General features: G+C 34.8%; 1 protein-coding gene across 1 annotated transcript; it reads left to right on the top strand.

The window, feature by feature from the left end:
* Nucleotides 1-1,241: 1,241 nt before the first annotated feature.
* Nucleotides 1,242-6,795, top strand: LOC148845560 (putative disease resistance protein RGA3). The gene is made up of 2 exons (XM_088952770.1): nt 1,242-4,968; nt 6,099-6,795. The coding sequence occupies exon 1, from the start codon at nt 1,627-1,629 to the stop codon at nt 4,957-4,959; it is 3,333 nt and encodes a 1,110-aa protein (XP_088808896.1). The 5' UTR covers nt 1,242-1,626; the 3' UTR covers nt 4,960-4,968; nt 6,099-6,795.
* The last annotated feature ends 6,998 nt before the right edge of the window (nt 6,796-13,793 follow it).

The following is a 13,793-nucleotide window of genomic DNA, read 5'->3' as shown; positions in this document are numbered from 1 at the left end:
ATGTTGAATGGCGTTTACGAGCATTTGTTTGACATGTAAAAAAGTAATGATTATTATATCAAAAATATATTTTCTAACATTTTTGTACTGAAAAGAAAATACAAAAATGAGTGTAATGATTAGAGAATCTATCAATTGAGTCACCATCAATTGGCATAATTTTGTATTCTTTTGATAATCAACCTTTTAACCAAAATTCAAGCATTGGAGCATAAGGTAATTGGAAAATTTAATGATGGGCCCCAGACTTAACACTGAATTCAAACAAACAAGATGAGTATAAAAACGACTTAATATCTGAACCGGCATTCATGAACCAAAAATAAGATAAATATGCAATGTACATATTTACATATTTGCAATTTACATTGCAGCCAAACACAAATTAAAGAATAAAATCGTAATGACTTGTGGTTCAACGAAAAACCCTCATATATAACCCATCTTGTTCTAGTTATGAGATCCCTCCATATCTCTTTCATAAAAGTTGCAATCACAAACATTTAGGTGTCCATACCTCACTCTCTCTTGACATTTGAGCCACCAAGCAGGCCGATTTTAGCGCAACTACGATCAAGTCATCTTCACTCCAATGCTCTCTAATTCCGTAGGGATGTGAACAAGTGGGAATAAACCAACCTTTAATTAATTATTAAATAAAATAAAAATATATTTTTGTTTTATTCTTGGTCACATGTAAACAAATGGAAATGCTAACTGAGACCCAATTGTAATTTTCTAAATCACATCCATAAGCCGAAGGAAGTGCCTTTGCGGGAAGTGGACTAAACCAAGAAGTCTTGGTTTTAAATTCAACACAGGTGGAGCTGTGAGAGGAAGCACGGGGTTAGGAGGTGGTGGTGGAATTCATCTGGGATGCAAATGATGATATGCTCGTGGTCGTGGCCTTCTCTCATTTTTATGGCATTGTTTCTAACACTCTTGTTGAGAGTCAAGCTCTTCATAACAATTCAAGGCTATGTGATGATCTTTGATTGGTTGGAGATTGGGTGGAATTGGATTTAGAGGTTCTGTTTTGGATGTTGAAGGGAAGGGATATTGAAACTCATAAGCGAGGTGCCTGATAATCTTACCCACGCTTAGGCACAATGCAGTCGAGTGGTTGATGCTTTAGCAAAGCATAATTGCAACTCTAAGAGCAATTTTTTGTACCGACCAATCTCCATGATAATCAGTCATCAAATGTTTGTGGGGAGAGAAGAGTCCGTCTAAATTGAATGTAACGTCTGTTTTCAGGTTTTGGGAATAGTGTCTTCACACTTTTAACAATGGAGTGACTGAACAGTGGTGGTCTGTGTTTTACCCTTTTGTGCTTTTGGCGGGTGGAATCAGTGTAACTACATGGACGATTTTTCACCACTGGATTGGTGCCAGATGAGACGTCTGACAACACAAAATTTCTGGTCACAATCGCTATCATGGTCACTGTTTAAAGAAATGGGGATAGCTATCATGCATTTTTCTATTTTCCAGTGAAGAAAATTAAGGAGAACCACTCATCATAAATCAATAATGGTGGAAAAAAACAAAAAAGCAGAGAGTTTGCTCTACTTCTTTCTTGACCCAATTGATCCTCAACAGTCGAATTACTGAGTGCGAAGAAGTATGGCAAACGCAATTTTATCTGCTTTTCTGCAAGTTGTCTTTGAGAACTTGGCATCTCCTGTAATAGAAGAGTTTGGATTGCTGTTGGGTGTTGACAAAGAGCTGAAAGGGTTGTCAAGGACACTGTTGAGAATTCGTGCAGTGCTTAATGATGCCGAGGAGAGGGAAATAAAAGAGGAGGCAGTGAAGATTTGGCTGAGAGATCTTAAAGATGTGGCTTATGAGGTGGACGATTTGCTGGATGAAGTTGCCACCAAAGCTCTGGAATCCAAAGTCCATGCTGGGTTTCAATCCGATAACAATCAGGTAACTAGTTTCTTTTCATCCTTCAATTCAAGCCAACTCCTATGTCAGATTGGGTTAGCACATAGAATAAGGGAGATTTCTGATAAATTATGTGAGATTCGAAAAGAAAGTAGTGATCTTCGACTGAGAGAAGTTGGAGATAAAAGGATTGAAATTAAAGAGAGACCACAAACTAGTTCCTTAATAGATAAATCATTCATTTTCGGTAGAGAGGCAGAGAAAAGGGAGATAATTGAACTTCTGTTATCTGAAAATTACAGGGGCCAAGATATTTCTGTCATTCCCATAGTTGGCATGGGTGGACTTGGAAAGACCACACTTGCTCAGCTTGTCTATAATGATGAGAGGGTAAAGAAACATTTTGAACTAAGAATGTGGATCTTTGTGTCTGAAGATTTTGATGTAAGAAGGCTTACAAAATCAATAATAGAATCTGCCACCAGGAAAACTTTTGAGCTCATGGATTTGGATCCTCTTCAAGTTACTCTTGAGGTAATACTAAGTGACAAGAGATTTTTGCTAGTACTAGATGATGTATGGAATGAGAAATCCAAGGATTGGGATGCTTTACGAGTTCCCTTTAGAGTTGGAGAAAGAGGGAGTAAAATTATAGTGACTACTAGGAGTAAAATAGTTTCTTCAATCATGGGAACAATTTCTTCTTACCATTTACCCGGCTTATCAGATGAACATTGTTGGTTGTTGTTTGCACAACGAGCATTTCTAGATGGTATTCTTGATGTTCATCCCAACTTGGTAAAAATTGGTAAAGAAATCGTTAAGAAGTGCCAGGGATTGCCTTTGGCAGCAAAGACACTTGGAAGACTCTTGCATTCTAAGACTGATGAAAATGAGTGGGAAGTTATTTTGAATAGCAAAATATGGGATTTGCCAGAAGGTTTTAATGACATATTGCCTAGGTTGAAATTGAGCTATCATCACCTACCAGGACATCTGAAGCGGTGTTTTGTTTATTGCTCCACATTGCCTAAAGATTATGTATTTGATAAAGAGAAGTTGGTGCAATTATGGATGGCACAAGGGTACATAATTTCTGATGGAATAAAAAGGATGGAAGATATTGGAAATCAATATTTTGATGATTTGTTGTGGAGGTCTTTTTTCCAGCATTCATATAATTATGAGAAAAGACAATCAATTTACACCATGCATGATCTAATCCATGAACTTGCTCAAAGTATTGCAGCTGATGAGTGTTTGAAAGTGGAGGATAATAGGCCATACAGTATTTCTAGAAGGCTCCACTATTTATCATTGCTTTCTGAGAACATAGATCCAACAGTATTTGAGGCTTTTTACAAGTGCAGAATTTTAAGGACTTTCCTGTTGCTGCATGAACACACAACCAACATTGAGCATGTTCCTCCTAATCTCTTTTTAAAACTGAGATCCTTGCGTGTTTTGGACTTGAGTCATACTCGCATTACTGAATTACCAAGTTCAGTTGACAATTTGACACATCTTCATTACCTTGACCTCTCACAGACTCTTATTAAAATTCTACCTGAATCATTTTGTAAACTCTACAATCTACAGACATTGAAACTTAGGGGTTGCTATGAGCTGCTTGAGTTACCCAAGAATACTATGAACCTAATCAATCTACGCCATCTTGAGATAGAAATATATTCTCGACTAATTTCAATGCCACCACATATTGGTAGACTAACCAATCTTCAAACACTCTCCACATTTACTGTGGGAAAAGATGAGGAATGTGGGATTGGACAGTTGAAGAACATGATGAACCTTAGAGGATCACTTGCCATCACAAAGCTGGAAAACATTTTAAAGTTGGAGGAAACACAAGAGGGAAAGTTGCTGAATAAGCACTACATTCATAAGTCGGAGTTGATATGGAGTCAAGGTGAAGCCATAAACTTGAGAGATGGGATAGCAGAGCACCACGTACTTGAAGGCCTAAAACCTCATGAAAACCTTAAAGAGTTGACTATACGAGATTACTGTGGTTTCAAGTTTCCAAGTTGGGTTTGTGATCCATCCTTCTCAAATCTGGTAAGCCTGAGACTCTTGTATTGTCGAAAATGTGAATTCCTCCCACCACTTGGCCAACTGCCCTTCCTCAAGTGTCTCTATATAGGTGCAATGAATAAGGTTAAATATGTGGGCCATGAGTTCTGTGGGGATGGAGCGGTGAAGGGGTTCCCATCATTAGAAAGTCTAACGTTTGCAAGCATGCCCTTTTTGGAGCAATGGACTGGACCAAATGGAGGAGAATTCCCCTGCCTTAGTGAAATTACCTTTACACTATGCCCAAAGCTGAGGGCGATATTGCACTTCCCATCCACCATTACAACAGTGCAAATATCAAATTGTCGGCGTTTAACTACTCTTCCAAGCCTTCCATCAATCCGCAATTTAGTGGTGCAGTATTGTGATGAGATGCTGTTGAGGTCCTTGCCTCAGCTTATGAATCTTTCTTCCTTGGACATATCTGGGTTTCCAGAGCTAATTTCTCTACCTCAGGAGCTGCTATACTCCTTGACTGCACTTAAAGAGTTAGACATCAGTTATTGTGAGGGGCTCAGGTCTTTGTCAAAGAATCAAGGATTGCAACACCTATCATCTCTTGAACATTTGGAAATTTCTGAGTGCCCTAGTCTAATATCCCTTGCAGAAGAGGTCCTGCCCACAACACTTAAACATTTTGAGATATCAAATTGTCCAAATCTCAGGTCCTTACCCAAGAAAATGGGGAATCTGTCTTCCCTCCAGGACATAGAAATTCGAGAATGCCAACAGCTTGAATCTTTGCCAGAGGGAATTCAAAATCTTACTTCTCTCCAACTTCTTGAAATTTGGGGATGTCCTCAAATCTTATCCTTTCCAGAGGATAGGCTTCCAGACAATCTTCAACATTTGTCCATTAGCAAGTGTCCACAATTAGTGGTCCGGTGTCAAGATCACTGTGGTGAAGATTGGCACAAAATATCCCATGTCCCAACAATATTGATTGATGGCAAGCGCAAATCTCCTAATTGTTAAATTTGGAAGGTAATTCTCTGTTGTTCTAAATCTAACAAGAGACTGCTTTTTTTACTTATAGCTGATCCCAAACTTTTGGGAAATCAGAAATACCTTTTTTTTTCTTTCGTATGATTTGTACTCTTTATCTTTTTTTCACTCTTGTTTTTGGAACCAAGTAGAAACATATACTTTTAAATGGAACAGGGGTATGCTTGAATTAAAAAAAAATATGGGTGACATTTATTAATTAGTTTTTACCCCATACTAGAAAGTTCCTCTTCTGTTTTTTATCTTTTGAATATTAGCATGGACCTTTCTCTGATAGAAAGATCAAAATATGAGAAGAAAAGGTCACTGAACAATCATAGTTGATTTGAGCATCCTTCATTCCGTTGTAGTCTTTGCTAAGTCAAACAAATAATTTTGCTTTTGAACATGTGACAGATAGTGTTTTTTAATACACTTTAGTAACCCCCACCTCAAAAATATGAGAAAATTGATCCATATATTCCACTCCTTATACCCATTGAGACATGTTTGAGTGGCCTTTCCACACAACTGCATGCTAGATGTGGTTATTTAATCAGACAGGTTCTTTCAGACTTCTAAATGTTCATGATTTTCATATGGATAATTAGAGAAACTAATCTTCACAACTTTTTTATTGTACGGTTGGACAAAAGCATGTGAACAAACTTAAAAGCCCTGTTCTTTCTTGTTGATTCACTTGAGGGAAATATACTGCATCATCTCAATGAACTTATCTCTGCATGCTTTTCATTTGGATAACAGATCTCTTAACTCTGAGGCTTTAGTTCAAAAAAAGATGTACTACACCTTGTTTCCTCTTACCTTTCCATATCTTGAATGTGCTATACTTTTCAGCCTGTATTCTTTTATTAACTGGAAGAGCATACAAGTCAAAATTGAAAATTTCTGAACCTTTTATGAATTTATGTATTTTTTAGCAGTAAGGACAATTTGGTCCTTTTATTGCTTTTTTTGGGCATAGCCTTGGTTTCTAATTAGTTTAGTCATAATTAGTTCATGTTTGATATTTTAGTCATTGTATAAGTAGTTTAGAAGTACTGAATTTTCCTTGCATTAAATTATGATGGTGGTATTTCTGTAATTTCTGTTTTTCATCATTCTGGTAGGATTGGTCACTCTTAGAGAGAGTACATATGAAAAAGAGGAGTTAAGGGCTTCAGATGGTCCGGATTTTCTGTAGACTAACAGTGGTGGCCAACACTGTAGACCCAATAAGAGACCACCATCTGTTCTCTCCTCAAAAGTAGCTCTTTCTTGATCAGCGTGGATGCTGGTTTTAAAGTGAATAAATATGCAATTATGGTGTTCTGGTCAGGAATGGTGACAGTCTTCTTGTAGCAGCCTTTTGTGGTCCTTGCTTGGCAAAGTCTCCAGTTCAAGGTGAAGCTTCTATGGTTAAACAGGGTATTTTGGTTATGAAAAGATTGAATATCAGAAATGCTATGATGGTTAGTGAGCGCCAATTTCTTAAATGGTCTATAGAAATTGTAGCCAGTTAAAATATGCTGAAGGGTATCAAGGAAATTGATGCTGGCTGATTTGGAACAGCTTATTTTCTTTCCAAGGTAAATATATATATATATATATATATATATTATATATATATATATATGTTAGTGCATTTTGATCACCCAAAGAGGTTTTATGGAACCGCAGGATTTTATGGGGGATCCACATAGAATGCTTTTTTACATTGCCTGTTTTGTAGTTGTATGTCTGTTATTTTCTGTTTTCCTTTTGTTTTGTTTTCTGTTTGTATTAGTTTACTTGGTCCTCAGTTAGTGTTTGTATTGTCTTATGTTGTCATGTCTGTTGATAGTGGTGTCTTATGCTTGCATGCTGCTTTTCCACTTTGAATGAAAGTTTTCTCCTTACCAATAAAAAAAGAGTGCACATAAAGGGTGGTCAGTGGTTCCCTCACCTACAGTTATTCTAGGCCTCTGATTGAGTGACTAAGGTTTTTTCTCTCTTCTTTCTCACTCGTATCTCCTCTCAAGTTTTTCAAGCAATCACTACAGCCGTCAATAGCTCACAAGTTCTTCTTAAAAAGGAATTTATTCAGCATCTTGGAAGCAGGATTTAGTTCAGGTATATCCCCCATAGCCAAAATTCTTGAAATCTCGTTGTTTCGCTAGATTCTCCTGAGGATAGACTCTTCTCTATCACCACCCCTAAGGTTGGGTGGTAACTAATCTAATCCAGATACCCCCCATCTTTAACCAAATAAACATAATATCTGTAGGTGAGGGAACATTCCTAATCCTATCACAACCTAAAATGTTTGTTCTTTTGTGCCCAACCTTCTCTGTCCTTCATCTTAGGTTTCCCCCATAGGCCTTTATCACTATCTATCCTACCAATTTCATCCCAAAACTTTACCTAGAACCCTGGTTTCCATAATTTCCAGATTTTATTTACAAAGTAGATATTTTGTCCTTTTATAGATGGATAAGTGGAAAAACTAGAAAGAATAGGATCAAGAATGAAATCTTCCATAGGAACTTAGAAATAGTTCCAATGCGTGATAAAATGAGAGAAAGTGGATTAAGATGGTTTGGTCATGTGCATAGAAGGCCATCAGCAACACCAGTCAAAAAAAGTGATTTATTATAAGTTGAAGGGGTTAGAAGTGCTAGGGGTAGACCAAAAAGGACATGGGTAGAAGTAGTAAGAAATTATTTAAGCACTCATAATTTAAGGTGGATATGGCATTAAATAGAATGGGTTGACCCAACAGGGTTCATTTAGCCAATCCCATGTAGTTGGGATAAGGTATGGATAACGATAATGAGATATTTTGTCCTTTTATGCAAGATGTAGTTAGAACTTAGAACCCTACCAAACCTACCAAAGTTGGTGGACCCTTATAATTCTCCATTATAAACCTACTTTCCTCAATTCAAAACTTTTCATTATTTTGGGATAAGCCTATTACTTTTGCATTTGCAATATATCCCCTGTCTAACCTAAACCATCCTACCTGTTTACCTTAATTTCATCCTTAAACGACTTTAAACATATTGCCTAGTTTTAGAAATGCATCTTAAGTGAACCTACCTTACATCAATTTAGAATCAGTCATTCCTACATTAGTCCAGAAATGAGCTGAACAAGTAATATGAGATGAACAAGAAAATTTAAAAAAATAAAAAAGTATAATATTTGTCTTGTTCCAATGGTGTAATTATTGGGGATGAATGTTGAATGGGATCATCAGTCTAACTCAAGCTTGGTGAGTTTCTGGGCCTGGGATCACAAATCCACCTGATATTCCATGGTCTGACAGTCATTTTATTTTATTATTACTAGTAGAATGGCCCGTGCGATGCACAGGGAATTTAAACCAGTGAATGATTAATCATAACCAGGTATAGAACTTACTAAGTTGGGTGTAGTCACTTAGGTTGATTCTTGATTGGCTGTGTTATCATCTATTTGTTTGATTATTGAAGCTTTGACCCAAAATGAAACTAAACTTCAATTTCTTTAATCCTAATTGAGCAGAACTGATAAGGTTAAGAAAACATAATTAACTTAAAACATGATTAATGATTCCACTTAATATATAATGTAAATGTGGATATATAAAAGTATGCAAAAAGTGTAAACAAGTACCATAATTGATGCATCTATATTTAGTTTGTGACTGTAGTTGTATATGCACAACGAGGCAAATAAATTAACAAAAGGTTAAGAAACTACCACGTGCAGGTAATTCCAATATGAGCAACCCCTCCACAATAACTTGTATGAACCATGTGAATGTTTAACTTGTATCTGGGAAAGAAAATGAAAAACAAGTCAATTGTGCTATATGTTTCCTTTAAATTAAGGAAAGCAAAAATAGTAAACAAAAGAAAAAGAAACTTCAATGTATTTTTATGGATCAAACAAAATGTTGAATGGAATTAAAAAGAAACTTCAATGTACTTTTATTGAAAAATTTGTGTTGCCACCATTCTAGAGCAAAAGGTTAAAGAGCCTAGATCATATAAAGTGTGTTCAATATGCATAAACCAGATGACCCACTGTCACATGGGGCCAAAAACATGAAAGAGATGAGTCCAAATTTTTCAATAATTAAAGGTTAATATTAACATTGCAAAAGGGGAATGGTTGCTAATGAGATTCATCATTAGAGTTATAAGTGCCCTCTATAGACTGACATATCTACTCTGTCTATAGGATTTATTTCTAACCCATGTTTGTATGGGCTTAATCTAATAGATAATATATCTAAAGGGGAAAAGAAAAGAAATTGAGGAATGACCAACATTAGATAACATTACCAGGACTCAATTAAGTTAAGAAAATCTCAAGATATGGCACAGTTCTGAGCTTAAGTTTAATTCAAAATTCAGTTTTCATGATAATTTTAGTTCATACTAATTTTCATGATATTTTAGTTCATACTAACTTTAATTCAAAATATCATGATATTTTATTTTAGCACCACGGTTCTCTACTTTCTATGCTTTACTTCTGGCCCAAAAAAAATTGGCCAATCTGGACTAATATCACAAAAAAAGTAGCATATAAATAAATTCCGTTCAAAAAAATTAAAACAATACATTAACTAAACAATCTAGAGTGCAGAGAACTGAAGTTCAAACATACTTTAATTCAAAATTCAGTTTTCATGATATTTTAGTTCATACTAATTTTCATGATATTTTAATTCAACAGTTCTAAATTGTCATATGATGAGTGCAATTTCAGTTGTTGAGTGATGGGAGGGAGGTCTAGATGTTCAGGTTCCACATTCTGTGGTGATAAATCAGAAATCTTTATTGGAAAAAACAGACCAGAAACATAACAAGGCAGGAAGTTTAGAGGTGATAAAATCATTAAACACTCCAGTTGTTATAAGTTATTTTGTGTCATTTTTGGTTCCAATTTGTTCATAGATCTATCATCTATTAGTTGAACTGATGTTGTCTTGCTGCTGGGCTGGCTAGGAAGTGATAGCTTAGTGAAATCACAATACTGAAGCATCATGAGGGAGATAAAGGTGGTAAAGGGATTTGCATTGCAGTTTTAATTGGGTAGCAAGAATAGCCAATGCAATGACTGATGCATTGGCTAAGCAAAGGGATAAATAAACAAGATCTGTTCTGGGTGCAAGTTGGGTATATATAATGTATATCAGCCTTATGTTAGGAAAAGCTGATATATTTGCAAAAGCCGGGGGAAGAGTGATTTTTGAATTCAGTCTTTTTATGGAATTGGGTCATAGGGATTGGATTTTGAGTATTGGGTACTGGGTCTCCCCTTCTTTCTCTCCACAGCTTCATCCATTTCTCCAAATACAGGTCTCTCTCTCTCTCTCTCTCTCTCTCTCTCTCTGTGTGAGCTGAGCTGATAGTTATAATGGTGTCACTTCTGGTTCAGGATGTGCAGATGGAACTATGCAGAACTGAATAGCTTGGGATTGGATTTAATTTCTTGGTTATTTCAAGGTGTGTTGATAATGGTGTGAGCAATCTTTGATTATTTGTTTTTGTTAGGTCTAGAAAGAATGGTAATCAGCTTGTTTGCGAAAATAAACTGAGATGCTCATTTTGGTAGTTTATTACTGAAATAATTAGTTTTAAATTTGTTATTATTAATTTCATGTAAAAAATGCTTAAAAGTTACAAAAATTTGAAATAAATTTACATATAAAATACATACATCAATAATGAGTAAGCATTTACATATTCTTTCTCTTTCAGAGAATTTTTTTGTTCAATTTTCTTTTTGAGAGAATATGTTTACATTTAAAAACATTATAATATAATTTCCACTTAAACTAATTATTTAATTAAAATAAAAATTAAGAACATCATATTGAAGAAATGAGGGTGTTCGCCCAAAATCTATTGTCCCCTTCACTGTGGGCATTTTAACAGGGGGTAGGATTGGAAATAAGAAATCGGGGAAGGGTAGGATGCCCAAAATCTATTTGTCCAATTCGCTTCAGTCATTTTAAGAGGGGAGAGGGGATATAATTGGAAATAAAAAATCAGGGAGGGGTAGAATTGGAACTATAAAATCAGGGTATTTGGACAATGGACGATTTGTCCATTTCTCTTTTTTTATAATGGGAATGACACCAAATGCTAGCACTTGTACAGGAGGAAATTTTGGACATACATAAAATGCTTATGATTGTATTTCACAATTTGTTTAAATATATCATGCATACATATAGTAGACCCATCTGGTCGGACCGGTGATCCAATTACAATCCCGGTTAGGGTCAAAGTCTGATCCGCTATTTTACAAAAATCCATCAACCTGAACGGTTGAACCGTTGACCCATCTGACCATTCAGTGGGTTACCAGTTTTTTTTTTTTTTTTTTTTGAATTTTTATACGGAAAACAGTTAGGCCAGGTTTTAAAATACCGGTTAAAACAATGATTTATACCAAAGCCCAGAGAAAGTGATTCATTTTTTACACCGTTTTGATACTTATAATATTTTGTGCTGGGTCTGTGGGCAATAAAAACTCAACAATGTAACTAGAAAATAGCCATAATTCATGCTTTACAACATAAATTTGAATCTTATGCAGTAATATTCTCCTTCAATCTGTATGAAACAAGCTTACAACACTTCTTGGTTTCACTTTCATAAGTTATTTATGCAGCCGAGACTGGTTTCTATATACGCAAGATCAAAACCCTATAACTGCTAAGCATCTTACCATCAAGACAATAGTGTTTGTTTTATAATTACTTTTTCTTTTAATTTATCGTACTTCCCCTATTCATAAAATCATAATATTAACTCCCTATTAAGTTTATTCGTTTGCACACTTGATAACTTCCACTTTAACTTATAAGATATGGAACAAAATATAAGCTACATCTATCAGATTTCTCTGGTCTAGTATTTTGGTGGCTGGATTAAGGGTGTCAATGGACCATCCAGTCCAAAATCAATTTGGACGGATTGGACGGACCAAAAAGACATAGTAGATTGAACCAATCCAGTCCAAAATATTTATTAGATTGGATTGGATCTGGTCTGTTCATAATAAATTTATATTGGATTTGGTTGGAGTAAGTCGATATCCAATCCATTGATATAAGATAAAAATATAAGTGTCAATGGACCTGGTTTGTGTTGAAACCAATCTAAATTAAAATGAATTTGAACAGATTGGCGATCCGAACATTGAATTAGACCGGTCCAAAATGGTGAAAATTATTCATTAGATTGGATTGGACGTGATCCATTTATAATGGACTCAGATTGGACCAAATCCAGTCCAATCGACACCCCTATGCTGGATATAACTTTCCCTCTTAAGCATAATTCCCTTAGCACTATAATCCATCCCTATTATATGTATATAATTACATAATTCATCCCTCTTGTGTTTATACATACTTAATTAGCTTATGAGCAATCACCATATAGAACCATTCTAATTTACACAATTATACCATCCATCTTGATAAGTACTAGTATAACGGCATGTGTAGTGCTTTGTCTATAAGTAAAGGGTAAAGATATAAGTTTAACATTATGTTATTAAATTTAATTTTTATGACCTGCATTAAAATTAAGGCCAATATCCCCTTTATATATTATAGATATTGCACATCAAAGTGATCTTGTATGCACACGCAAATGGATATCGACTGTTTTATGTAATTCTATTATTATAATAAACAACATGCATGATTCACAAGGAAGAACATGCCCTTTAAAAAAAAAACAAAAGAAAAAAAAAAGAGAGGAAAGAAAAATTAAAATAAAGTTCTTAATATTCTTTTCTTATGAAGTTGTGAGGCATGACTGTTAGAATTTCCTCAAGGTTGTCTATAAATAATCAAAAAGGATTTTAAGAAATTTAGAAAATCCAGATTGTTTCATACATGTTTGATCGGAGAAAATAAAGTTGAATTTGCATAATAACTAATAAGGTGTAGGATTTTTAAATAAATCCTTGATGGGTTAAAATTGAACAAGTTCCTATTTACTTCCATATAAAGAGTAATTTAAACGTTTCTAAATTCTAGTTATTTGATATGTTTTTTTAATTATAACTTTCATATATGCATCATATATCATAGAGATGTTTTATATGATAATCAGATCTTCAAGAGGCATGTTTGTAATAAGAACTTATATAAGGCCAACAGTATTGCAGTAGTACTTCTCATCATTTTTATTGGAATTTTAATTCCTTTTGGGAAATTTTCAAAATTTTGAACCTATGTTTAGTTTGATAGAAAATAAGGAATTCTACACAGCTTTAATGACCTGACACTCTTTGTTATAGTTTAAACCTAAACCCATGCGGCAATAAATGAGGTTGTGTTTGAATAAGCTTCAAGATTGTGCTTTTAATTTAAAGCCCAAAAAACACAAAGCCCCAATTTCAGGCTTGTGCTTTGGCTTTAGATTATTATGCTTTTAAAAAGCAAGTCTTACTAAATGTAAAATTCTCTGTGACATTTTTGTTTCTCACAGTCAAATCTGAAAAACAAAAGCTTATCTAAACAAAACTTAATTTGACAATTTCTTATTTTTGTTTTCTATTAGGTAAAAGATCAAATAAAAGAATTAAAAGAAAAAAAAAATGACATCTTGAGAATTGACCCAGGTCTAAGGTCGACCTATCCATATGACCCGAACCTATGCCCCCTCTAATGCATTGATGCTCTCCGTATGCAATACCACTCTCCCTCCCCCAGTTTGAGTGGACCGCCCATTCTAATAAAATAATTAAAATAAAAAAATAGTCAAAACCATTGGACAGGTCGAATAGTTCAACAATTCAATCACCCAGATTAATGGATTGTT

The sequence above is a fragment of the Nelumbo lutea genome, chromosome 7, assembly GCF_056320005.1.
Source record: "Nelumbo lutea isolate HS-2025 chromosome 7, American lotus-T2T, whole genome shotgun sequence".
Classification (NCBI taxonomy): domain Eukaryota; kingdom Viridiplantae; phylum Streptophyta; class Magnoliopsida; order Proteales; family Nelumbonaceae; genus Nelumbo; species Nelumbo lutea.
Note: the sequence above shows the minus strand (reverse complement) of the source record. Positions and strands in the feature narration are given on the sequence as shown.